The 26,470-nt window shown below is 40.9% G+C and overlaps 1 protein-coding gene across 1 annotated transcript in view; it reads left to right on the top strand.

Moving 5' to 3' along the window:
- Positions 1-24,218, top strand: part of HSPA12A (heat shock protein family A (Hsp70) member 12A) — a 52,822-nt gene extending 28,604 nt beyond the window's left edge. Inside the window, exons 8-13 of the mRNA XM_005520772.3 lie at positions 11,704-11,875; positions 14,815-14,901; positions 15,444-15,548; positions 15,964-16,222; positions 17,737-17,840; positions 19,099-24,218. Coding sequence (XP_005520829.2) covers positions 11,704-11,875; positions 14,815-14,901; positions 15,444-15,548; positions 15,964-16,222; positions 17,737-17,840; positions 19,099-19,733 — 1,362 coding nt within the window. The 3' untranslated portion in view covers positions 19,734-24,218. The remainder of the gene's footprint in view (positions 1-11,703; positions 11,876-14,814; positions 14,902-15,443; positions 15,549-15,963; positions 16,223-17,736; positions 17,841-19,098) is intronic.
- The last annotated feature ends 2,252 nt before the right edge of the window (positions 24,219-26,470 follow it).

The following is a 26,470-nucleotide window of genomic DNA, read 5'->3' as shown; positions in this document are numbered from 1 at the left end:
ATTATTTAACATGTTGTGTTCTGAGGTCAGTGACATTACATTGATCAATACTGCTTTACTCTGGAGAAACCTTCAGAGAAAAATAAACAAACTTGGTGAAAGAATAATGTGACAGCGTAAGAAATTCCTTGCTAATAAAAACATGACATGAAGTATATTTGATTTTTAAAAGGGGGCTTGGGAGGCTTAAGCAGATTGAAATTTGTGAAGCTACTCTTACTCCCTCATAAGTCTGTTCTTCTGTACATAAAACACATGCAACTTAAATTTATTTGTGTAGGGACAGCATGACAGGCTTCTGCTATAAACTGCATAAGAAGGTGTAAGCAGCAGGACTGGGAAGCTGGTTATTTTTCTGAAACAGTACTTGTTAGTGAGGCAGAAGTGTGTTAATACATCATCCATCCTGGTCATTTGTAGCTTGTGGGGGTCTGTTGAGTCTCTGATTTCACTTTTGTGATATTAAGATCTTTTTAATTATGAGGATTAAATTGTTTATCGGGTGATGTTGGGGAGGATTCTGCATCTTACAGCTATGTTTAATTAATTTAATTAATTAGGAAATTATAACTAATTGAGGGGTGAAGATTACAGAGTAGAAAATGTGTACTAATTGATCTCTGCTCACACATTTGAGTTCTTCAGCCAGGTTCACATGAAGGCAGAGGTATCTGCTAATCCAGTTTTGCATTTCTGTTTGTTCAATTCTGTGGCACTAGTTGGAGCATTTGGAATTTTTTCTTTTGCTAAACAAGTAAAACAAGAGGTTTTCATAGCATTCTGTGTAAGAGTGAATCAGTGCCTGTCTTACAAAGTTTGGAAACACATTTCTCAGGTCCTTAGAAATTGCCTTGAAGGCAACCGAAATAGCCAAAAAATAGAATCTTCATTCTGCCTGGTGGAAAGACTCTGGTGAATGGCATTTACCAGCCCAAAAAGGAAATGATGGTCTGAAAAGCTGTAAACTACAATCATTAGGGAGTGATAGAAATACACAAAATACACAAAGTAACTCAGTGTGGACAGGGTCTAAAAGTAATGGGTTTGATTGTAATAAATTCATAGAAAAGGGCAATAGATTGGTCTAAAAGACATCTTAGATGCCAATATTCAGTTACAGAGAAAAGAAACACAAGCTGAAATTGGAACTGTAGTGAAAAATATTGAGGCAAAAGGAGAAAGCCCAAGGTACAGAACAAGATGCAGCTTAGAAAAGACAGCAAGTCTTTTTCTTGGTGCACGTCCTTCTCAGTCAGGGCCACTTCTGTCCTTTTAGTAAAATCAGATTGAGCCATAAGGACCCACACTGAGGATGTTTCTAAATAAAGGGGAGAGCCTGAGACATGAGGAAGAGACTTAAATAGGAAGAGTCAGGTTTTGCTGTTGTGGTAACTGGTGCATGCCCTGGGTACAAAAAGCATTTCTGGAGTATTATAACATGAAAAATTGAAAAGCTTATGAGAATTTAATGGCTTCATTTTTCTAATGCATGCTAGCCATCAAACTTGCAAGTAATGTTCTCCTGCACCTTGGGGGATATAATGTAATGCAGCAAAAAATTCCTGGTAATGCCACTTGGAGCTAAGCTTTCAGTTACTGCCCAAATGTGATCTGTGACAAGAGTCCCTTGGGAAGGATCTGCAGCAACATCACCCTGGAGAAATATGGACCAAATGCCATTGTGGTCCCATTTATCTTCAACTTTTCAAAAAACATGCCTTCTACTTGTTATCATTCAGCAAGATGTGACCCAGCTTTAGTAATGCTAATTTGGATTTATTTGTGGTCCCAATATCTGAGATAGTTTTTGAGGAATGAGAGGGCAGAGGCACAACAAAACAAACAATTGGTTCAAAAGAAAAATGTTGGTGATTTCAGTCTCTTGTGGTTGTTCCTTACCTAATAAATGATCCAAGATTCTTCTTCTTGGAAAATTGTGTCTGGGATTACTTCTGAGACCAAAATGTGATAGACTGGATCTAATGTCCTAAGTAAGGTCTGCTGCAATTACTGGTTTTCTTTCATGTCTCACAAATACAATAAATCCTTTTCTCTCTGTTGATGACCCAGAAAGCTTCTGCCTTGCCTGCAAGACAAGAAGCAAGAAATTATCTTTCTTATGAGCAGTTAATAAAAACTTTTTGTCAAATAGGCACAGGTAAACTGCAGAACCTTCTCCATGAATTGTGAACAAAAGTTCTGCTTCATGATTGTTAGCCAGTGATCATAATTCAGATATTTCCTGCCTTATGTTCCACCTCCCTTTCTAAAAGAAAAAAAAAAAAGATTTTATAAATTAAAAAAGGGGAAATTGTAGTACAAAATCCAAAAGACCTGGTAAGTGTAAATTTTATTAATAGAGTCTACACAGTCCCAAAGAATTCCAAGGTCAGGTTGAAAATAAAAGTATATAATATATATCCTATATAAAATATATATAAAAGTAGATAATTAAAGTAATGTATAAAATATTAAATATAGAAACGTTCAGGTAAAGCAATTTGTACTTTTAGCTGGGTAGCAACACCAGAAAAATAAATTGAGGCCGTCTGACTGTGCTTAGCAAAGGCATTTATCTCAATCAGACAGCCTAGCTGTCTGTAACAAACTGGTTCATCTAATCAGTGGCCACACAAAGGCAGCAATTCTGGCTGGAGCCAGTGCAGCTCCACACATTCATTATTTTAAGTGTGCTGAAAATAAAAGTCACGCTTCATTATGGTTCCAGGTGCCCCATTTGTTTTCTTGCTTTTCAGAATGAGATAATGCCATAGTTTCTAGGCAGCCATTAAGAGGGAGAAATGTTCCATGTTATTTCTTACCTCAGGAATAGCTTCACTGACAGGTTAATAAACAGAAGTGAAGTATCAAATGGATTCTGCTTTGGCCCAGAGTAACTTGCTAAGTAGCATGATCAGGTGTGTGCATGCACACATGCCAGGGTGACTGTTCAGAGCCTGAGCACCCTCATTCCAGCAAACTTCAGCAACAGCTCCACTGAAAACCTGAGTATTGGTTTGAGTACTCAGAAGTTGATGCTTCTCCCTTAGTGGGTTGTTTCACAAAATTCGTTCTCAGTGATTTGCAAAATGTTACATAGGAACCATGTAGCAGAACTGAATGCAAAAGTTGGGTTTCAAGTCCATGTCTGCTATTTGTATCCTCATGTTTTTTTTAAGCATAAAGACCATTTTTACCCCTACAGCCAATGAATGAATTAGGAGCTGAATTTCCTTCTCTGACAAGACACTGGACTGAGGCAGATAATTTTTTTTGAGTGCAGATTGCATTAGTGTTGTAAACTCAACTTGTGCATCCTTGATTCATTGAACCAATTGCTTTCCGTATATTGCATCACTTTTTAATGTGACTCATGGCTGATGTTTCCGATTACAGGACTGCTTGAGGCTGTTGTGCTCTATATATTTTTAGCTTTAAAATATATATTAAAAAAATGTGCTGTGACAAATGTTTCCTTTTGATTCCAAGATACTTGAACAAAAGTTCTAATTACAATCCATACAGAAACCTGTGAGGACCTGAATAACTGCAGGCTTGTAGCAGTGAGGCTGGTACTGCTGTCACCCTGTCAGACAGGATGGGCTCCCTCTCACTGATGCACTCAAGGATTTGACACAAGAGTCACAAAGACAAGGAGAGAAAAAGTGTGTAAGTCCTTAGCCTTTGGGAAGGATTCCTTCCTGCAGTTCTGGCCTTTCTCAGTGTAGAATACCTGCAGCATTTTAGTGTCACGGAGGCATTAATTGGGAATGTTGGTTGGGGATCATCTAGCCCGACCTTCCAGTTGAGGCAGGGTTATTGCCAACACTGTGCCAGCAGTGGCTTTACTGAGTCAAGTTTTAAAACTCTCCAAGGACAGAGATGTGTTTCTGAGTAGCTGTTCACGTGCTGCATCACCATTTTAGTATAAAAGAGGTTTAGTACCCAGTTTAGACCCCACAAGCTGCAGTATGAGGCTTTTGTCCCGCCTTGTATCTCCTGGCAACTGAGAAAAATTTTGTTCTGCTGTCTTTGGACCTTCCCTTCAGAGAGCTGCAGGCAGCTGTTCAACTGCTTCTTGGCCCATAAGAGTTTCTTCCACCATAAAACTTATTTTAACTGTAAATAAAATGCTATTCTAAACCTCTTGGTCCTTCAGCATACATTGTCATGTACGACTATTAAAGGAGGAGTGGCATAACTGTTAACTGGAATTAATTTCTGTGTTGTCTAGTGAAGTTCACCAAACCGGCAGTTCAGGTGAAAATGTGAAGTACCTTTTTCTATCCTGACTGGCTGCAGATGAGAGGATTTCACCCAAAAATCCCTTTCACAGGAGCTCGCAGCTTGTGAATTCCCTGTTTGAAGTGGGAGCTGCAGCAGGTTCAGCCCAGGAGAAAAATGTGGGAAGGTTGTGAATTTTCAGTGAGTTAAGTTCCTTTATACAGGCTTCTGCTATGGACAAGCCTTGGGAATTCAGAAAGCACTGCCAAGCCTACGCCCTGGTGTTTTAAAAGCAGGGAAGTAGAGTATAAATATATAGTGACAGTATCTACTTCCTCATGGCAGAAGGGAAAATGTCTGACGCCCAGAAAGAGCCCTCTCAGGATAAACCCAAAATCGTAAGGAAGGTTCAAAAGCTTATTTTTATTTTGGATTTCATCCTTTTATGCCTTTTGTATTATTTCATCATTTATGTTTGTGCAAATTGAGTAAATGAGAACTGTTACAGGGGTCTCTTAGCCTCCAGCTTGTGCTCCTCCATTAGTGGCTTTTTCATCTTCAGTAGCTTGTATTCCCCTTGTCTGCAAAATGAAGTTACTACTATTTTACCATAGCCTGAGATGTCCTTTATGCTTTCTCAAACAGTTTTCTCCTAGAGAGATGAATATCTTAGTCCTTCCCTGAGCTATACAGATGGGGGAGCTGACACTGAAAGAATTCTGCAGCTGTGATAATTATCCACAATGTTCTCATTTGTGAAATGCAAAGTGTCAGTGACACCTGATCAGGCTGGGATGAAGGACAGTCTATGCTGCAAACCTAATTTTAGTTCAACCAGCAATAATAGTGTGAAAATGTATGCATTCATGTATATCTGTTGTGTATATGCATGTATGTGTAGCAAAAAAGTTAAGAGAAAGCAAAATGCTCTCGGTTATGTAAAGCAAAAAGTGTCTCTTTGACACTGTAGATGTCAGATTTTTGCAGGATCAACCACCACCCAAACCTTGTGTTGATTGGATTTTTAGTAAAATGTCAGTACTCAGTTTTCATCTGTGCTCTTACATCCAGAGTATATAATTTTGAGAGGAGGGAAGCACCCAGCAGCTCTTCCTCCTGCCTTTGGCAAACCCAGTCTCTCTCCTGTGGTCACTGAGAGGAATCTTTAAAAATCCTGTTTATTTTGTGGTTGTTGAGTAATTTTAAGAATCTGTCTTTGAAGAGAAAAGTGAGCAGAGCTAACTGGGCTGCCTGACCTCAGTCTATTTTATTTACCCACGATATTTCCTGTACTGCAGCACTCTTCATCACTCTGAAGTCTAAGGGCAAAGCATCAGGGTATGTGATGGTGTAGTGATTTTCAAACATTGATTTTGAAGGCTTCTCCAGGCTGAAGATCCAGCAAAAATGCATGCACTGTACTTTTCCTGCAGCTTTGTGGTACCCACTCACCCCACTCCCTGCCAACCCTGCTTCCCCTCGAGTGCCTCTTTGGGGTAATGCTGGGAGTCTTTTCCCATGTTGCTCATCCTCTTTCCTGGCACGCTCTGCCTCCGTAATTAGATCTCAGTCGTTTATTTGTGACATCCCAGGCTGATGCCATAGGACTGGAGAAAGTGCTAGCTAGTGAAAAAGGAGGAGGATTAGAGGAGCTCACTTACCAAGGCACTAAGTGGATGGCGTTACCATGAATCCCTTAACACAATGAACTGATTAGTTTAAACAGTGGAAGTTTCACAAGCCACTTAATTTCCAGCCGCTTTTTTGTCTTGCCTTGATTCAGCTTCACAATACTTACTTCATGCAGTCTGCACAGTGCTTAACTTGCAATCATGCCTTTCCTCTTGTTCCTAATTATAATAAGTATCTTGGAAAATAGAAAAATGTTGGTGTTAATTCTTAGCTTCTCTTATTTTGGTTGAATGATGCCCTGCAGAGCTTCGTTTCCTCGTGAACCCCATCGTCTTTACTGAGCTGTTTCATGGGATCCAACTTCTAAATTTTGTATCTGGTGCTTACAAATGGGGCTTTAGTGGTAAGCTAAAGGTTTTTCCTACCAACCAGAAGAATGGATCATTGTATTTGTCTGGTCTGCAGACAGTCACTTCTGAAGTGATTAAAGTAGTGCAGTTGCTGGAGGTGACAAACTGGGAGAGAAGAATGGGGACCAGGGCTGTGGTGGAGCTGTGATGAAGCTGTTCCTGCAGCTTCTGCATGTGCTCCATGTGCCACAGGTGGAAGTGGGACCTTGCTGCTTGGGGAAGAGTAGCATTTGGCTGTGACACTGAACTGGAGTTCTGTGGAGGGAATTCATTCCCACTTTGTTTTGGGTTCCTGTGCAACGTTAGGGAAAGCCTTTTAGTCTCTGTGCCTTGTTTTTCCAGCTGTGTAATGAGGGTGGCTCTTTCTCATGTGTTTGTCTGTTTATTTTATTTATGCTATATTTTTGTATCTGGAAATGCGTTATTAATTGTGAATGCAGTGCCTACAGTCCTGCAGCAGTACTGAATTAGGTCTTAGATATAACAGATACACAAAAACAGACCTATAAAATATATCAAAGCAGAGAAAAGTAGGGTTCATCCAGTCAGTTATTTTAATAAGTTTTATAACTCAAAAGAACAGGTGCACTCCATGTAAGACATGTTTCTTTTGTTACAAATCAGTGGTCAGGTGTTTTTTTTTTCCCCTTTAAAAATATATCTGATATATCTTTCTGAAAAAAAACAAAAAAATGGAGCTTTACCTATTGCTTTCAATAATTTGCAATGATAGAAATAGGAAACAGGTAACTTGTCAATGATGGTGTGTTTCCTAACATTGTACTTCTTTTGAGGTCACTGTGGTGTAGTAATAAAGAACACACTGGTGTTTTGTCTGGCTGTGGAAAACTGCAGCTAAATGTTGACACTTCTAATTACAGCAGCATTCAGAGACGAGACATTTTCATCTAGACCTACCTTAAAAAGACTGACTGCATGGAATATTCTATTGTAATGCTGTCTTTAATGTCATATACATTACAATATTTAAAAAATAAATGTGCATTTATTTTATTACTGAAAGTGATTTATTTTTTCTGTGTGTTGTGGCATGTGAGGCTGGGTTTTAAAAGCAGCATCTTTTAATCTGTAGTAATAGTGATTCTGCATGTGGAGTGAGTGAAAACAGTTCTCTGAAGTGCTCAGACTGCTGTACTGAGCTGCAGTCCAGACCTCAATATTTGCCTGTGGTGAATTGGTCTAACGCTTGTCAGCTGTTCAGGGAATCAGGAATATGTTATGGTCAGCTATGGCTCTCTCCTGGTGACACTTCTCTGGCTATAAAAGCAGAGCTGGTAGCCAGGGTGAGAATTCACCTGCATTTGGATGGGGAAGTTATTTATGCTCCAGTACGTGAGACTTTGAAGCACTTTGAAGTTTGCTGATGATGATGCATCTTGGCAAATGAACAGCAGTGCACTGGCACCAGCACACAGACCTGTGCTACTGGAGGGAGTGGGGTCTGGGAGTTCCCTTGTCAAAAGATGAAATCCTAGTCCTCAAGCAGATGAGCAAAGTTGAATTTTAGAGCAGTTCTTTTGATGGTGTTCTTTGCTTCTTCCAGGTGTATAAATGCAGCAATGTCTTGCAAATTAATTTAAGAATTTTTTTGTGCTCAAAGAATTTTTGTAATCCCACAATGAGTTTTCCACTTTAGTGTTCTTGGGGAAACTGCTGTCTGCTTCCTTCATATTCCATAAGTGATGACTGCTAATGGGTGTTATGGGAGCAAGGAAATCTCCTTAGCAGGCTGGAGTCAAGACACTGCTCTGTTCTAAAGTCTGCTATAAGCTTCCCTGGCTAAAAGCAAGTTGGTGTGTCTGTCCCAGTGCCAGAATGATCTCTGGAATGTTGGCTATTGAGACATTGTTGAGACCTGTCCTACTCAAGCCTGTTAACTTGTGATCCCTGGTCTTTATTACAGTAGTACTTGGGCAGCAGTGGGCAAGAACACAAAGTGAGGCAGACAGAAAGCAGAAAGTGTAAAATACAGAAAATTCCCAAATGCCTGCAATTAATAATTTTAACAAATGCATCAGTTTCTTCATGTTGACTGCCTGCTGTTTCCACTCCTCTTTCTCTGCATGCTCAATATTTTTCTCCCATCTGTCCCTTGGCCATAATGATGGGACAGATGTACTGCCTAAATCTTCCTCTTGGAACTTGTATTGAAACAACCTCATTGCTCCCTTTCTCTCCAGCAGTATTTATGTGCTCATGTTTCTTTATCATCTCCCCTTCCCCCATTTTCTCTGTGCTGTGTATAGATGTACAGATATATATGTAATGTGATCTCTTTCATGATCTAAGTAGAAATACTATATACACCAGCTATGAAATATTGTTGCTACATACACATATTTTTATCTATAAATACGTATGTGTGTATATATGTACATATGTGTGTCTGCCTATAAAAATATGTTTTGGATGCCTTGTACCTTTCAGTGTGAAAGATTCTCTGTATGGTTTTTCTTATGATGTGAAACAACACATTATTCATCGTAGCTGGGCCTTCAAACTCTGTAAGAAAAGCTTTTAAACTAAAAACCTCAGCATTTTCTTCATGAGGTTCTGTTAGGCTCAGCTGTGCTTTGAACTGTTAAAAACTGTCATTTCTGTTGGATGTTTTCCTCAGGAGATATTTTGGGTATGTTAAAATCATAGCTAGAGAGAAAAAGGAGCAAGAATAGCATCTGCTGTGCTTGGAGGGTCTGAGAACACAGATCCGAGTCCCTCTGCTGCAGGTCACTGCCTTCCTCTCCTGACTGCAATGTGAAAAGTTCATGGTACAGGCTGCTGCTGGAGGAGGGGAGGAAGCAAATGTTATTGTTAATGGTTTACTGTTTGCTTTTAGCAGAACCAGCCTTGGGAGTTTGTACTGAAATTCCCCCTAGAACAGATGATTTGGCAATTAATACAATCTTCTCCCCACCACCACCTCCAGTGAGGAAATAGCAGAGTGTGCAACTCAGTTCTTGTCACCTCTGCAAATGCTTTACGTTGTAGCCTTTGGATTTTAATATCCTTAGCAACAAACTATTTTTCCCCTAAAATACAATTTTGTCTTTAGTGCGTAGGTTAGCCTGAGACTAAGAATTGTCTGTGCTGCTGACGCACGCCCAGTACGAGGAGCAGACTGAGCACTCTGGGGCCCATCCACATTGCTAGGTATTGAAAAAAACCCTCTTTCTGCTCAGTTCAGAGCTCTCGCACAACATGATAATGGATTAAGTGAAAACTAAAGCAGGGTAGTCAAGAGCTATTTGTTCTCCAAGCCCTTATTGGATAGAGCAGGAAATGGTGCCCTTAGAATTGCAGCAAGATCCAGATTAGGCTTTTAGCAAAACTCTCCAAAGGCAAAGACAGTTTGTGTGCAGAGACCATACATTTTTGGAATTCTTAAGCAGATCAGATAAATCTGTATGTCAGGGGCCCGAGCATTTATTCGTATCTGGAATGTTGCTCTTTGCAATGCAACAAGCAAAGCTTCCTGTGTGGAAAAGCTCAGCTGGACATAAGTGATGTTGAAGTGAGCTGGCGTGAAACCAGCCCAGCCTGTGCCTGCTACATCCAGATGGGTCACAGGAGGGAGTGGGTTTATCCTGAGGCACATCTTCATCCCCAGTACAGCTCCAGGGCTTTACCTAAGCCTGCATCTGCCAATGTGCTCACATACGAGTGCTGTGATGGCAGGAGAGTCTGTGCTTAATTGATACTCTTTTTGTACATTTTGGGGTTGTTCTGGCTGCTGTAAATCCCTATTTTCCAAAGTTTGAAAGTTTGGTTGCGAACATTTGTTTCAGTGTAGTATTTTTTCAATATATGTTGTTACAGAGCTGGCAAGGTTTTAAATTCTGTAGTATTTGCACAATATTTTCCTTCCCACACAGTTCTGCTAATTTTGGATCATGCTGTTTAGTCCAGTGGATGTAACTGAAGCAGAAAGGTTTGCCCAACAGCAATGAAGGCTGTAAAGTGACAATAATCCCAGTCATGGTGTGCTTGTAAAATAATGAGCAACCATGATTTAAGAGTTTAACTCTTAACTCTTTCTTATTTTAGAACTTCTTTGTTGTTGTTTTGCCTTTTTTTTTGTGACCAACAGTGAGGAAGATGCTTCTTTAAGAGCCTGTTTACTTTACTTATTAGGATGGAGAGGGTAAAATGAGCCAGCAAATATGAAGGACAGTTTCATGTCTCCAAGTCTTATCCTGGTATTACTTTTTAAACCAACTTTACTTTGAGTTTCTTGCTGCAGGTGTCAATTAGCCAGTAATTCCCACCATGTAGCTGTATGAAAGAAGATAAATTCCAGTCCAGGTCTGCAGACTTTCCATGAGAGTCTGCCTTCTTTTGGGGATGCTCTGGAGACACCACAGTGTGTGTGTCTGAGTTGCAGGCTAGAAGACTGACTGTGGCAGCAGAAAAATGTTCATTTTGTTTTGTTTGCTAGCAAGCTTTAGTACTCAGGCACTTAACTAAAAAGTAATAGCAAGTAACCCAAAAGTTGACAGAAAGAGTTGAAAGATGTCTATTTTAACAGAATATCATTCAGTAGGCAGAAGTACCAGGGAAAATAAATTAAAACAGAGTTTTGTGAGTTCTTTTTTGAATATTTTTCTTTAAGCCCAGTTCTGAGAGTGATGTAGTTACATAAGAACTTGTGGCTTTTTTGAAAATATCTGTGTCTGAAGGCTAAAAATCCAATAAGAAAATAGGTAGAATGGCAAATGCTGATTTTATAATGTGGTATTATTTTTAGGCTTGTTCTCATTACATTTTAGGGAACCTGCCCTGTTGTATTTTGTCTCCTTTGTCTCAGAATATACTTAGAATATACTGAACATTTTGAAGATTTTATAAAAGTGAATGTACTTTAAAGCAATGGATTTTGAAATAGAAAATGTTGGTTGTAAGATAAAAGATGCATTACTGGCAAAGAATATTGTACATTCCTATACAGCTAAACAGTGCAGGAACCTCATTTTGGCAAGGACTCTGAATATCTGGGACAGAAAGAAAGACACACTTAAAATACTGTTGTGGCAAGGAGAGGCGAAAGGAGGGCAAAAAGAGGCTGGGGCCCTTGTTAGTAGGCAGATTCACAGGTTAATTAGCAGTTCAGGCTTTTGGCCAATTATTACAGGTTTCAAACCGATTTTCTTGGTTTCTCCACCTGTCATGTGCACAAGTGCTCGGTTAGACACTTAGCATGGTAAGTGCATGCAAAGCTCCCCGTTGCAGCCTGTGGAGTTGTGCTGTGCAGTGTGAGCAGGACAATTCCCAGGTGCAGACCTTGACCCCCGGCAGCAGCTCCGGTGTGGGGTGAGCTCTGAGGGGTGACCCAGCGGAGCCCCCGGGCTGGGGAGAGCTGAGAGGGTGTGCTGGGCTGCGGGATTCCCACCCCACTTCTCTGATCCATTCTCTCTCGCAGGCAGGAATGGCATCTCCTGAAAATCCCGAGCAGTTGATCATTGCCCTGGAACCCGAGGCTGCCTCTATCTACTGCCGAAAGCTGCGCCTGCACCAGATGATAGACCTGAGTAGTAGGGCACCTGTCAATGGCTACAGCCCGAGTGACACTATTGGAACTGGATTTACACAGGGTACCTCTGTTCTTTCACTCTTCAGATTCTCATGCCTGAATTTGCTTTGTCCCCGAGGGCTGGTTTCTCACCATTTCTTGTTGTCCTTGTTCTCTTGAAATGTTTCAGGCTGGCATCACTTTGCTTTTATAAACTGTTTTTCTGCTTACCATGGTTAGACTTGTTTAGATTTTGACCCAGCAGACATTACAGAATGTTTTGGGTTGGAAAGAAACTTAAAACCCTCTGCCATGGGCAGGGACACCTTCCACTAGACCAGGTTGCTCCAAGCCCTGTCCAACCTGGCCTTGAACACTTCCAGGGATGGGGCATCCCCAGCATCTCTGGGCAACTTGTGCCAGGGCCTCACCAATTTCTTCCTAATACACACTTGAATTTTAGCATGCAGGTAGCTTCCTTGCCTTGCCTTTATTTGGGTGTTGTGGGAGTCTTTTAGTATTTTCACAACAGTATTTTTCTGCCTTAATTTAAGTTATTACTTCATGTTGGATCATTTTTTCCATTTAATTTGTTGGAAGCAGTTATTTGTTTGATTATCTGCCTTATTGAGGCAGTGCTAAAAAACTGGACCTGCAATGAAACAATTAGTCTGAGGTGTTCCAAAGTATTGGCAGATGCTTTTTGATGTCATCTTTGTGAAATACCATTAATGACTTTCAGTGGAACACATGGCATTGGAATGTAGCAATGAATTTATCTGCATGTTGAAGAGCAACTGGATAATGCACTTCTGATCTATTGAGCTGGGATCTGTTACTACTGTCAGTGTTTGAAGGGGAGGGACTGAGATTGGATTGCTGTAAGTCACTTGGCAGAAGATCTTTCATCACCAGAGTTTTCTGAGCTTGGCAGTTTACAGAAACTGGAGGGAAATAGAGGAAACAGAAAAGGAAAATTGCCTGCAGCAGTAAGATTTGATTGGTGCAAAAAGTGCATATTTCTGTATATCTCTGTGAATTGTAAAATTTTCCCTGATACTGATGGTAGTGTGAAAACCTGTCCTAGAAGGAGTTTTTCAGAAGAGTCCGTATTTTATCACATTTGCTAAGTCAAAACAGTAGAGGCAAGTGGGAGGTTAAGCTAGTAGAGCTATTCCTGCACTTAGCAGAGCATATTTTTTTCAGTTAGGCAGAGTGACTACATCATTCTTTCAAATCCATGGCTCCCCTAGCCAGCACTTGTCAGATGTGTTCAGTGTTTGGAGGCCCACACAGAGTACAGGACACAGTCGGTTTTTAGGATTCAGTCCCTTCAGGGCCCCTTGGCTTCTGTCCCCCTCATTTGTGCCCTGAACTATTCCAGCTCCATGTGATTTTACATGAACTCGCTTTCAGACAACACAGAGATTTGATTCTGGGAATAATAGAGTTTATCTGGTTAAGGTTTTGAAGCTGGGCAGAATCTGGCAGATCATGATTTCTAGTAATGGGTTTTTTTTGGGTGGTGGTTGTACCACTCTCATTCTTGACTTTGTATGGTAAAAAGCTGTTGGGGATGAGAAAGGTTTCATGTCAAAATTAATGAAAACAAAGTTTGGAGTGAATTAATTTGGGGTTGGAATTAAAATTTCATAAAGGCATGGCAAGCACCCAAGACAAGCTGAGAACAGATTAAGGAGAAAAACCCTTTAAATATAAACAGAGAGAAGCACTCCAAGGACCATATTATTGCTGTGAAGTCAAAACAAAAATTTTAGTGTTCATAGTAGCAAGGATAAGCTTGCTTCAGTTGTAGCTAAAGACTGTTTCTTGTGTTCACTCCTAGCCCACAGGAGGGAATGGAAGGATTGTCTTTGATTTCTGTGGGCTTGACAGGCACTCACTTGGACTTAGTGCTTGTTCTCTCATGGAATGCTTCATCTGAGCTCTCCCTGTGCTGCCAAGTCAGTGCACTGAGGCTGGGTCAGCTTCTCTGCATCTTGGGGTCTTTTTGGGGAGGGTGCAAGGGCAAGTGGATCTGATGCTCTTATTTTCTTATGACAGGCACTATAAAAATAGGAAGCAAAGTGTATTCTGTGATTTACATGCTGTTATTTTCAGAAAAAACTTTCACTCATGGCAGGCTGCCTCTCTTGTAGTGTTTTATGAAGTGCCTTTGAAGGTGATGATAACACAAAGAATGTAGGTTTTGTTTTTGATTGTTCAGTTATAGAGGTTTATTTAGAAGCATAAATAGCAGAGGTTCTCACTACTCTGCTTTCTCTTGACAGACTGTTCTGCATCTTTTAAATGTCTAAGTAGCAGTTAAATCTTGTAAGTTAATGGATTATTATAATAGTCTTGCAAGATTACACTTAGTTTTTAATTGGTGTATATTTTAAATATTGTGAGGGTCAGCCCTGGTGATCAGTGTGTCCTTAAGAAGTTACTAATCTGAGCAGCAGTGCTTCTGGCTGCTGGTTTTGAGGTAGACTGACATCCTGAGAGGTTGGGGAGGTCTGTTTGCCTGAGCATTCAAAACGAGCAGGCTTTGGAAATGTGAGAACGTTCTCCCATCCTGGGTGGTGTGGGGGTTGTCTGGGGGTGGGCTGGGGCTGTCACCTGCTGCTGTGAGCACAGCTGGCTGCCAGCCTCCCACCCTGCTGCCAGCACACACTGCAAATATTACAAACCTGCAAGTCACACCTGTTTATGGCTTTCTTACTAGATTATTACTATGTATGATTACTTTGTATTGGGTAATTAGTATAGATTAAAAGACAAACAAGTATATATAACAATGTCAAGGAAGATCAGGGTGGCTATAAGCCATTTTTCCTGCTTTCCAGGAATGGCATTCTAATGTTCATGGCCCAAATGCAATAATTTTTGTACATTTGTTTTGTATGGAAGTGATACATACAGATCTGTCAGCCTGCTTGCTCTTGTTTCCTGCAGTTTTTGATTTTATTTCTTCATGCTTTTTAGTACTCAGTAACTTCTTTTTCTGTCAATCACTAGGGAAGGAACACGTGCGCCGGAACCGGCAGAGTCGGACCTTCATGGTGGAAAATGTCATAGGAGAGATCTGGTCTGAACTGGAGGAAGGTACTGTCCTTTCTTGAGCAAGCTTTGCTCTCACTGGTTTTGTATTGCAGGCAAATACTGTGTTTCCCACAAAGGTGCTGCGCACTGCATTGTTCCCACAGTGGTTATAAAGGGGAAAAGGAAAAAAAAAACCACAAGTTCATCTGCTCCTCTTAGTTACAAGTGCTGAATTGCAATTTTGTATGCTCTAGCATAATAAGATTTATTAAAGAGATGGTGGAAAGCCATGCAACTACAATATTTTCCTCAGAACAGGCTTTGTAAATATGGTACAATATTTGGTAGCTCACGAGGATATACACCAGCAGCATGAGCAGTCCCACTTTTCAGCTGTGCTACATCGATAGCTTTTGACAGCTGACTTTGATATTAGCTGTCAATCATTGTGTTATAATTACTGGCAAAGATAAGTCTATAGCACAGCCATTGCTGGCTGTCTGTGGGTCATTTCCTCCCCTGGAGCCCTCAGGAGCTCTCCTTGCAGTGAGCTGGTGTGCTCACAGTGGTGTAAATGCCCCTGGCCTCTCCCCTTGGCATTCCAGGTGATCGGTACATCGTGGTTGACAGTGGAGGAGGCACAGTGGATATGACTGTCCATCAGATCAGGCTCCCTGAAGGACATCTGAAGGAGCTCTACAAAGCAACAGGTAATGCCACTTCCACTTGCTTTATGTAATTAGATTGTGTTTTATATATTCATGTAATGTTTTGGCTTGGCAGTGAAGGAAATGTATGCCTTTATTGCATTTTACTGGCAATTCTTCCTGAAATGAGATCAGCACTCAAAATTAGTATAACCCAGCTGCTGGTTGGCTGAATCACTCATTTATAGTGGTAGTGTTACAGTGGCTATGATGATGCAGGAGTAACAGTGAGGCAAAGGTATTGTTGTTGTATATTAGACCAGCTGTTACTGATTTAGGAAAGATCCTCTTTTTGTGGAGCTCCTCCTATGACAGTCCTGGGAGTGTCGTTCCGATTGTGTATGCGGTCAACTCAAAATGCCATAAGAATATTGAAGAATATCCAGAATATTAAAGCCATGTTTTGCCTGTGCTACAGGTGGGCCATATGGTTCTCTAGGTGTGGACTATGAATTCGAAAAGCTGCTGTGTAAAATATTTGGGGAAGATTTCATTGAGCAGTTTAAGATCAAGCGTCCTGCGGCCTGGGTGGATCTGATGATCGCGTTTGAGTCCCGCAAACGGGCGGCAGCTCCCGACAGGACCAACCCCCTAAACATCACCCTGCCCTTCTCCTTCATTGACTACTACAAGAAGTTCCGAGGTCACAGTGTAGAACATGCCTTGAGGAAAAGCAAGTGAGTAGAAAATGGGGTTGCTTCTGGTGCAGTTTCCAGAATGAGAAGTTCTGATCGATGTCTTGCAAAAGCTTTTCTGTACAAGACTTGCACTTTCCAGGTATTGCTTTCTATGACTTCTGTTGGGCCACCATGGCATCACTTTCTTTGACTGTATATTGTGAGTCTCCTGCATGTTAATTAGGACTGTCAGATCAAACACAGAATTTGTTGCCCAGAATCTTAATTTTTAGCAGCCTGGATCCTGGAAAAAAATCCCAGGATTGTGAAATGTATAAACATATTCGCGGCTTGAGGGAAGTTATTAACAGTATCAGATCACTGGAGAAAACATAACACTACTGCATAAAGCTCTGCAAGGAGAAAGCATTCAGCTTTTGAAGTGATGGCAGGCTTTTGCTTCTTATAGTATTTTACAAGTTTGATGATTTGCTTGATAGGCAGAGAGACACGATCCCCTCCAGAGATTTCAATTCATGATTTTCAGTATCAAGAAGTCACCATAAATGACATGATCATGGGCTGCTGTAGAAAAGGAAGTGAGCAGAAAGTAGAAACGGGCATTTTGCATCTTTTGAAGTTGCATATTACAGAAAACTTGGAGTTTAATGATGTAAAAGAGAATGAACAAGAGAACCTGGTGAATCTGGGGCAGAAGGCTTGGGGAGGGAAGATTTGGTATTTAGTACCTGTACCTTAATTTTTTAAACTAGCCAGTGTTAAATGTAGTATGCAGGCTGGAACTCCTGCATCTCTTTCAGAAGTTATTGGTAAATGTACTGTAAGCTTAAATGACTTGGAATCCAGCTAGAAGTCACTTTCTAAATGAGACTGAGGTTCTGAAATCATTAAAAATTTCTGGAAATACTCCCCATAACGAGGCCATCTCCTTTTTATTAGTAGTCTTAATGGTGAATCTTAGAGGAAGTGCTAAATGCAATGAAATTAATTGGGTAACAGGATAGGAAGAGTATAAAGGTTGACATATAATGTGCATGAATGAAAGGGAGATTACTGAGCTATACAGATGTGTATCAGTGATAGAACAGCATAATGCCTGTGTTCACGTAATAAATGTTATGCCTCATTAAAAATGCTGTTCTCTCTTCTGCCTGCTGAGGCTTCCCAACTTGCTTTTTTTCCTTGTGTATTTGCAGTGGCTTTGGCCTGCTCCTGCTATAACTAAATGTTGCCCTTCTGGGGATGAATCAGTGCTGTTTCAGATGAGCAAGCACTGCATTGACTGCCAGCTGTTTCAGAGAGCAGTTGAGCATTGCTAATGCTGCAGAAGGCAATCAGGCAAAGAAAACAACAATTAGACAAGCCAAAATAATAATTCTCCCCTTCAAGTTTTATGTAACTGTGGTTGGTATGGGGCTAGGGTGAGGTGGGGCACTTTGTTCTAAGGAAAATGCACACAGATTCTGTAAACTCATTAATTAATTTATTTAATGGTGCTTGTTTTGCAGGTCAGCTGCAATGCTTTAATGTTCTTTCTCACTGTTCCTTTGCAGTGTGGACTTTGTGAAGTGGTCCTCCCAGGGCATGCTGAGGATGAGCCCGGATGCAATGAATGCTCTTTTCAAACCTACAATTGACCAGATCGTTCAGCACCTGAGTACGTATCCGTGTGTGATTCCATTTCCTGGCTGAGCTGAAACTGAAGCTTTGCTCACCCATTTCTGCCCAGTAACAACCCTCCTGGTATGCACCAGTTGTGGACAAGGAATTAAGTTCTGAAACTTGCAGCTCTCTACAAATCAGCTAGGAAAATAATAAAAGTAAGGGATGTGTCCTGAGCACATGCTCCTGCCTAGCTCTAGTGCTAGTTACTGAGTGTGACTCAGGTCTGTTACTACCTAAGCTTCAATTACTCTCTGCTTCCAGGGCTGCAAGCAGTCAGAGAGCTGACATGCACTGAGAAACTCAGAGCCTTTCTTTTTCCTGGTTCAGGCAACAACTAAATTATGCCAGAGCTGTGACTCGTTTCTGACTATTCCAGCTATTAAGGCCTCCAATTTGTTCATCCCTAGTGGAAGGTCACATTTGTTCCAATGACCATCCAAATCACTGACATCTCTAAAGCACAAATTGTAAATGATGCATCACGATAAAAGTACTTCCAGGCATGGCTTAAGCAGCAATGAATTTATTTGTCCAGTAAGGGAAAGTGACATGTGCTTATTGGGAGAATTACTATTTAAGGTCTTCCTAGTGGAAGATGAAATTTGTATCATTATAATGCTTGTGGTGAGAAAAGTGTTGCTTTCTACACATTACAAAGCACTATTTGGAATAAATAGCCAGCTTTGCTCATCAGATGTGAGGGATTATTAGCCAAATTTCAGAACTTAATAAGACAACAAGTACAGAGCAGCTTATATGTGAGCAGGGAGGGAGACACCTAGGACTGCAACAGTTGTGACAGGTAACTCACCTGTTTGAACTAAAAGTGAACCTACAATTGAACTGCATGGTTTTCTTGACAGTAGGAGATGTGGATTTTAGCTAAGAAGGAAAATATGTGAAAATGTAAAGAGGGATTATTTTGCAGATGGTATTTATTGTGGTTAAGATGTTGGGGTCAGAAATAATAAGTGAATTTGAAATGGAGTGATTTATCTGGAATGCAGTAAAGGATTGGTTTTAAAAGCCACCTCAAAAATGTTGTATGGTTTGAGGTGAGTGAATTCATAGTGAAATACACTAAAGACAGCAGAAGTGGGACTGGTGCATGCTGAGGGTGGCAGTGTGGGCCCAGATGGGACAGTTTCAGATTATGTGCATGGAGCACTCAGTGCATTCAGACATTGGCATTTTCACTTGCATTGCCTTGTCAAAGTGGATTTTATTGAGTGGTCTCTGTTTCTGTTCAGGTGAAGTGTTTGATAAGCCAGAGGTGACCAATGTGAAGTTTCTGTTCCTGGTGGGTGGCTTTGCTGAATCCCCCTTGCTCCAACAAGCCGTCCAGAGCGCTTTTGGCTCGAGGTGCCGGGTCATCATTCCCCAGGATGTGGGTCTGACCATCCTCAAAGGAGCTGTTCTCTTCGGCCTCGACCCTGCTGTCATCAAGGTGCGGCGCTCCCCTCTCACCTACGGCGTCGGGGTACTCAACCGCTTCGTGGAGGGCAAGCATCCCCCGGAGAAGCTCCTGGTCAAGGACGGCACGCGCTGGTGCACCGATGTCTTCGACAAATTTATCTCAGCCGACCAGTCTGTAGCCCTGGGAGAGACTGTGACACGCAGTTACACACCTGCCAAGCCTTCTCAGTTAGTAATAGTGATCAATATCTACAGCTCGGAGCAAGACAACGTCAGCTTCATCACCGAGCCCGGCGTGAAGAAGTGCGGCACTCTGCGCTTGGATCTGACGGGAACTGACGCTTCCGTGCTCAACCGGCGCGAGATCAAAACACTGATGCAGTTTGGGGACACTGAAATCAAAGCCATGGCTGTTGATGTTGCGACCTCTAAAAGTGTTAAAGTTGGTATTGATTTCTTAAATTACTAACAGCCCTTTCCCCCACCACAGCCTGTTTGTGAGACTGGTCTTCCACTGTTCCGTTTTCTGACTTTTGTCTGTCATGTCATCACTTTGAATTTCAGCAGGCTATATGAGAACAGCTAGTAAGGTGGGGTATGTTGTGTTTGTGTCCTTTGGTGACCAAGGACTGCATTTTGAAAGACCCTTAAAAAGTTTTGGGAGCAAAAGTTCCAGAGGTAGTAAAAGTTACCAAGTTATTCAAGCATGCTTAAAGATCTACCTTTATAAACACTGATTATTGTTGGGTCCTGAAAGTTAGTTAAAAAAATACCAAGTTATAATCTTTTTGCCTTGTTCTTCTTCCTTTTCCTGAGAAAAACTCACTAACCCACGTGGCTGTTGTAGGGGGTGTATCTGTGTGGGATATCTGTTTAAACAGCACCATCCTCTGGCAATGGGAACAAAGTAGTAATTTTATTGTATTATTTTGATTTTGCCCAGTGCTTTCAGAATTTAAAGTTCTGAAAATCAGTGACTCAAAGAAATAGGATCCAAATGACTTAAATTCTGAGTAAAGAAAATCCCCAGAAATCCTTAAAATTGTATTTAGGAAATACATACATGTTTTGGAGGCCTAATATTGATTGCTCCAGTTTGAGAACAAGGCCTTTGTTGTCAGAGCTCTCAGAACAAGCTGTCAGATTAATTAGCTAGCATTACCCTTATCATACTTCAGAAAATAATATTAAGAACAAACCTATTTCTCTTCTGAGTCTTCTAAACTTACTTTTATTAGTCTTCATCTGAAACCACAGAGTCACAGAGTAGTTGAGCTTGAAGAGGACATCCATTGACTATCTGACAAAACCTCTCTGTTCTAAGCAGTATCAGCCAGAACAAGTTGCTTTTTCCAATTTTTGTTATCTCCAAAATGAAGATCCCTAAACTCCAGGCAGCTTATTTGACAACCCTCACTGCAAAAGTTGGGTTTTTTTCTTACGCTTAAAAGGAATTTATTGAGTTTAAATTTGTGCATGTTGCCTCTTTCTTGCTCCTTCACTGGATACCTCTGAGAAGTCTGGCTCCATCCTCTTTCCTGTCTGCTCTCAGGTGTTTGTACATGTTCCTGGCACCCCCTGGGCCTCCTCAGTCCAGCAGCTTCTCCTCACATGGAAGATCCCCCAATCCCTTCTTCCCTCCTTTACTGGTCTCAGTGCTGTTTGTCCGTGTCTCTTGTCCTGGGAAGCGCAGAGCTGGTCCTGGCACTCGGACATGGTCTCAGCAGAGCTGAATCAGGGGAACAGGCACTTTCCTACAAATAGTGCTTGTTGCCAGGGCAGCCCTGGAGGCTGCTGGTGTCCTGGATGGCAAGGGACACTGCTGGCTCACCTCACTCAGTGGCTGCCACCACACCAAGGTGCTCTTGTGCTGCCAAGCTGCTTCCCAGACAGCTGGGCCACGGCTCCTGGTGCCTGGGCTTATTCCTGCCCAGGGTCAGCACTTGCACGTGCCTTTGCTGAACTTTGAGGTTCCTGTCTGCACATTTCTCCAGCCTGCCAACATCCCTCTGCCCCATCTGCTCTATCAAGCACTTCCCCAGGTGATTGTATTTCTTTTCTTGTTCATTCCTGTGTTAAGATTTGGAAGCACAGCTAGATGATGGCTGTCCAGAAACATTTAAACAATTCAGAAGAGATGAAACATTTAAGTACCATAATATATTTTTTGTAGCAAACATTTTAATTCAATAAAATATATTGCTGGGCTGAGTTGAATGGCCAATGAAGTGGAAGGCAGAAACCAATAGAATGGAACTACAAATAACATTAAATAAAGCATTCCTTACCTGGCAGTGAGCACAGAGCTCTTGACACAGGAGAAATGCACTGATGGCCATGGTAGCCTCTTGTTTCCCAAATAACAACTTTGTAGAAATGTTTCCTTAAGCATGCTCACCTGGAAAATACCTTTTGCAACTAGAATAGTTTTTATTTTGCAAAATGCTACAGGAGGAAAACTTCTGAAACCTACATTCTGTATCTGCCATGAACTGATAACTTCAGATTCAAATCCTAGTTCCACTCCAAATTAGCACACTGGTACCAACCTGTAGAATCACCCTAAAATGCTGACACTTTCCAGAGCATTTATACAGAGCTGCCTGATTACCTGCTGGAATTCATTACATTTTCAAAGCTTCAAAATGTTAATTATTAATCTAAACCTTCCTTTTTAAAAAGTTGAGCATGAGTTAAATCCATTACTGACACTTTTGGGAGATTAAAGCTTTATCAGTTATTACATTAATTTATATTCCAATCCTGCACTTAAACTTTCTGTGTTTGTCCTGGAGTTTTGCCACAGTAGAGAGCTGCAGAACTGATCCACTGCATTTTGTCATTGAGTTTTCTGTGTCTCCTGCAGAATTCCCTGGTTGAATGGGAAATGTGTTCTGTGTTCAGCTTTAAGATAAATAAATAAAGGACTATGGAGTCACAGTATCCTGCTGGATACTTTCTATAATTACAAAGTGTGCTTGCTAGCAGTCGATTTCCTGCTGCCTGCTAAATGCTTTAAAAGCTAAATACTGGGAATTTTTTTGTGTGTGTTGCTTTCCGTGGTTTACAAACAAGAGAAACTTTAAGATGAGTTATGAACAATATAATTTTATGTATATACAATATTTAAATATTGTACAGACTCTTTCTTTCTACAGTGCTATTTTCTTGTATCAAAATGCACTTTGCCTCTGTTTTCATTCAGCTGTTAATTTTAAATAACACAGTTTCTCAATCAGCTTCTGTAATTATAGGCTTTTAAAGATGGTAAGATATGAAATGTAAAAGGCCGATCTTATAATAATAGGAAAGAAATGTTGGTGTGTCAGAGAATACAACATTCTTCCTGCAATGCAAGTCATACCAGCTAAGCACATCACACAAATGCAACTGTCTGTTGCTGGGGTTTTCATTTCTTTGTTTCAGATGGTGACCATTCCATCTCCAGCAATTCTTCATAATAATGGATGAATCCTCCTGTAAAGCCAAAAATCAGATTGTAAAATCTGGGTATACAGCTTCTTCACTAGGTTTTGGGTTTTTAATAAGGAACTTCTCTAGTTTAAAAAACAACAACAACAACAAATGAAAAACTACCTTCCAAAGCCAGGCAACGCTCTTGTACTGTAGCTGCAGGTAAGACACAGTCTCTGTCTACCACTTCCACCTGCCAAAAAACAAAACTCTTACAGACAAATAGGCTTTGCTGTCTTTGCATGCTATGTTAAGCTGAATCTGTCCAGTTCTGCACAGATTTGTTTTCAGTGGCCTTAACACAGGATTTGGTCTAATAAATGGCTGCACCCCCCATCTCCCCCGTGAAGAGGAGGTGACCTGCAAGATCAGGTGGCCCATGATTTTTGTGCTGTTTCCAGCCTGTCTGCAGGGAAAGCTACAGGTGGTTTCTGCAGCTCTTCTGAAGCACAGTTCCCTGCACAGCAGCCATTCTCTGCCCTTTCTGATTCACCTTTTGTAAGATCCCATCTGGATCCAAGCAGGGGCTTGTTGCTGAAATCCCTGTAACTGTAAAACGTGGTTTACATATTTTTGCACTTCTTCCTTCAGTGTGATGAGAACACTATCAAGCTTATCTTTGCAGAGCACTGAACTACTGAACAAACTCCCAGCTGTCCTTGTTGCCCTCTTTCAGAATGGAAAATTAGCTTGTCTCTCTAAGGAATTAGAATTGTTAAGTAGAATATTATGCTATGGTCTGTAGACTATAACCCAATTAAACAACTTTACATTGTAAGAGGCATGTATGTGGATGCCCATTTCGATAAAGGATGTTAGACTGTAAAATTAATATGAAATTTACTAGGAAATGAGGCATTTTTAGAATTGTAGTTGTGATACTTTTGCAGGACGTTCCCCTGCAGAGCATTTTTTTGGTAGGGGTTTCAGATGACATTGTGCAACTTAATGTTGAAAAGACAACAAGGCCAGCTATCCACAGGGAAAGCAGAAGGTCTTGGCAGGAGTGTTGCTCTAAGCAGCGAGTTTGGGTCCAAGTTATGAACTCTAGGCTGAAGTTTAGCAGCTAATTGTGATGGAATGATAAATTGTGCTAGAATATGATAAATGTGCAGTGGTGGTTAGGACAGTTTGCATTGGTATGAGTATACCAATAACCATATACAGGAGTTTTAATGCATTATTATGAGAAGGCTAATTATATATTGCAGAGATTTAATTGCCAAGATAAGCTGCATATTTATGATATGAAGTGGCTTAAGCGGATGAATAGTATAAAAGTTGTTGGGCATAATGTCACAGTACTCACCTGCTTGAAATAGTCTTAAACTATATTATAAAACCAACCATTGTGGTCTTGTTCACCTCTGTGCAAGATAAATTCAGATTTCACTGATACTTGGAGCTGTTCACAACTTGTCTGGATTGTATCTTGAGTGTTGTGTCTTCAATCATGTCAAATAAAATACCTTAAAACTAATTTCCCTTTTTGGGTGCTACTATTCTTATGAAAATAGCTATAAAAAGAAACCTGATTTTTTATGAAAATGAAACAGGCCAAGTGGTTATGCTTGAATTGGGTGCTCCTTCATGTGTGTAACTGAGCAGAAGTGACACCAGCCATCTGCACAGCTTTAGTTGTGTGCCCAAGGTGGAATTCCATTGCCCATGACTCAGCTTCCAGAAAAATTGGTGTAGCTCTCCAAGGCTGGAGTTCAGGCAGAAAGACTTTGGGCAATACCAAAAGCAGATAAGGTATTTTCTGTAATGATGCTCTCAGAGAGCCAGGAAATCAAATACAAAATCTGATCTATCGAAGAGGACTTTAATGTCTTAGGTCTTTTATTGTTAAAAGCTGCTTTATGGTTAAAAATGCATTATTAGGCCAGTGAGCTGGCCAATAACCAGGTATATTAGCATGAGAATGTGCCTCTTTATAGATCATGGGATGTTCAGTAAGGTCCAGCACTGGAAAAACCCTTGCATAGCAGTTTGTGCAGTATTGCATTTTCCTGCTGACAGCTGTAGGCTGTGTCCCTCCGAAATTGAGCAGTGTTGGCACAAGCTCTGGAGGTGATTCAGTGGCACAGGTGACCTTGGTCCACGATGCTGCAGAGATGCAGAGAGTGAACTGAGAAGCTTTAGCAGCCACTACACCCAACTTCCACCTATTTGCTGCAATGAAGGTGTTTTACAAGTGCTTTATGACTATAATTATAAACACCATCCTAATAGGCTAGGTACTGTATTTAACTTGTAATGAACTTGATTTCAGCTAAACATTCAATTAATGTTACTAGTACAATGGGAAATATAATTACAGTCTTCAGAGGCACATTAAGAACCAAATTTTGCTCTCGGTGTTCTACCACACTGCTGAAGATTCCAGTGGAGTTCCATGTGTGTGCATTCAGAATTTGGTCCTTACACTGGACTTACCTAAATCTTCAGGCTTTCTCATAGGAGTGTGTTTATATTTAAAGCTGCAGCCCCATCTTGATAGAAGGGATTTTGTTTAAGTTGTTGGTTCTACAAAATCACGTAAGTCCTTACTGAAATTTGCAGATCTTGTAATCATGCAAATAGCTGTGGAATAAAGAAACTTGTAAAAGGGCCTCCCTGACAGCAGTGTCCAACTCTCTGTTTTAGGGATGATGGATTCAGAGCTCCTTTACTCAGTGCAAGAACTGCTTGATTTTCAAGAGATGCAGCCTGGATCAATGAGAAGTTCAGATGCTTTGTGTGACTGGAATTCAGGCCTGGTTTTTGCCATTCTTGTACTTACTTTTTCTTAGGAGTAAATTCTGTTTTGTTAGTTCTCATTCATGCCTTGCAGTGTTCTAACAATTAAAAACATTTTTTTAATTCCAGTGCAGAGTCACAATAAGGTATTGTGCTTTTTTCCTTCAAGTTAAAGATTTGAATGTGAATATTCAAAAAAAAGGAAGTTTCCACCACAGCTTGTGTAGTTCACAGATGGAAATACCAATTTCTTAGAGCAAAAATCTTGTGCCATCCATATGCCAGTCAGTTAACTGAAAACATTTTTCTGCAAACCAAGAAATTCTGTATTGTCTTTAGTTAACGTGCAATTGATTAGGTACTGGCTATGATTTTAAAGTAGTACCTATTTTCTCATTTTTCAGGGATTGTAATAGTAGGGGAAAGTTTAGTAGATGCCATATTCCAGGAGCCCTGGCTTTGTGCCCAGACTGAGGCCATGGTGTTCATTATCATGCAATGGCAAAAAACAATTAAGAACTTGATAGATTGCAGCCACTACGATCCTTCTGTCAGTGTCCACAGGTGAGCTGACATAGGCATGGAGAAATGACAAATAAATCTGTGAATCTGCAGCAGAGCCAAGGCTTCAGAGGAGGACAGTACCAGAGTGTAAGGAAACAGGAGAGATGTGTAACCAGGACCTGGATGTGCTAGAACAGAGGCTTTGGAGTGCTCCAGCAGTTCCAGGGTCAGGGATGGTTTCAAGGCAGAGGGTGGTGAGATGGAGCTGTGACTGCCAGGGTTTGTTATATTGCAGCAATCTAAGGAGTTAGAAAGGTGACTCTCCCTTTCCTAAGGGCAACAAGGAGTATTTCCTTCCCTTTGAGGAGTAATCTCTGCACCTCTAATGGGAACTTCCTTCTGCCATCAGCTGATAAGAGCAGACACCAGGCTGAACACATCCTCTTCCTTTGTAGTCCAAAGAGCAGCCTCGGTGCTGGTGCTTCT

The sequence above is a fragment of the Pseudopodoces humilis genome, chromosome 9 (genome assembly GCF_049639895.1).
Source record: "Pseudopodoces humilis isolate 2021_Gansu_Grassland_sample_001 chromosome 9, ASM4963989v1, whole genome shotgun sequence".
In the NCBI taxonomy this organism is placed as follows: domain Eukaryota; kingdom Metazoa; phylum Chordata; class Aves; order Passeriformes; family Paridae; genus Pseudopodoces; species Pseudopodoces humilis.
Note: the sequence above shows the minus strand (reverse complement) of the source record. Positions and strands in the feature narration are given on the sequence as shown.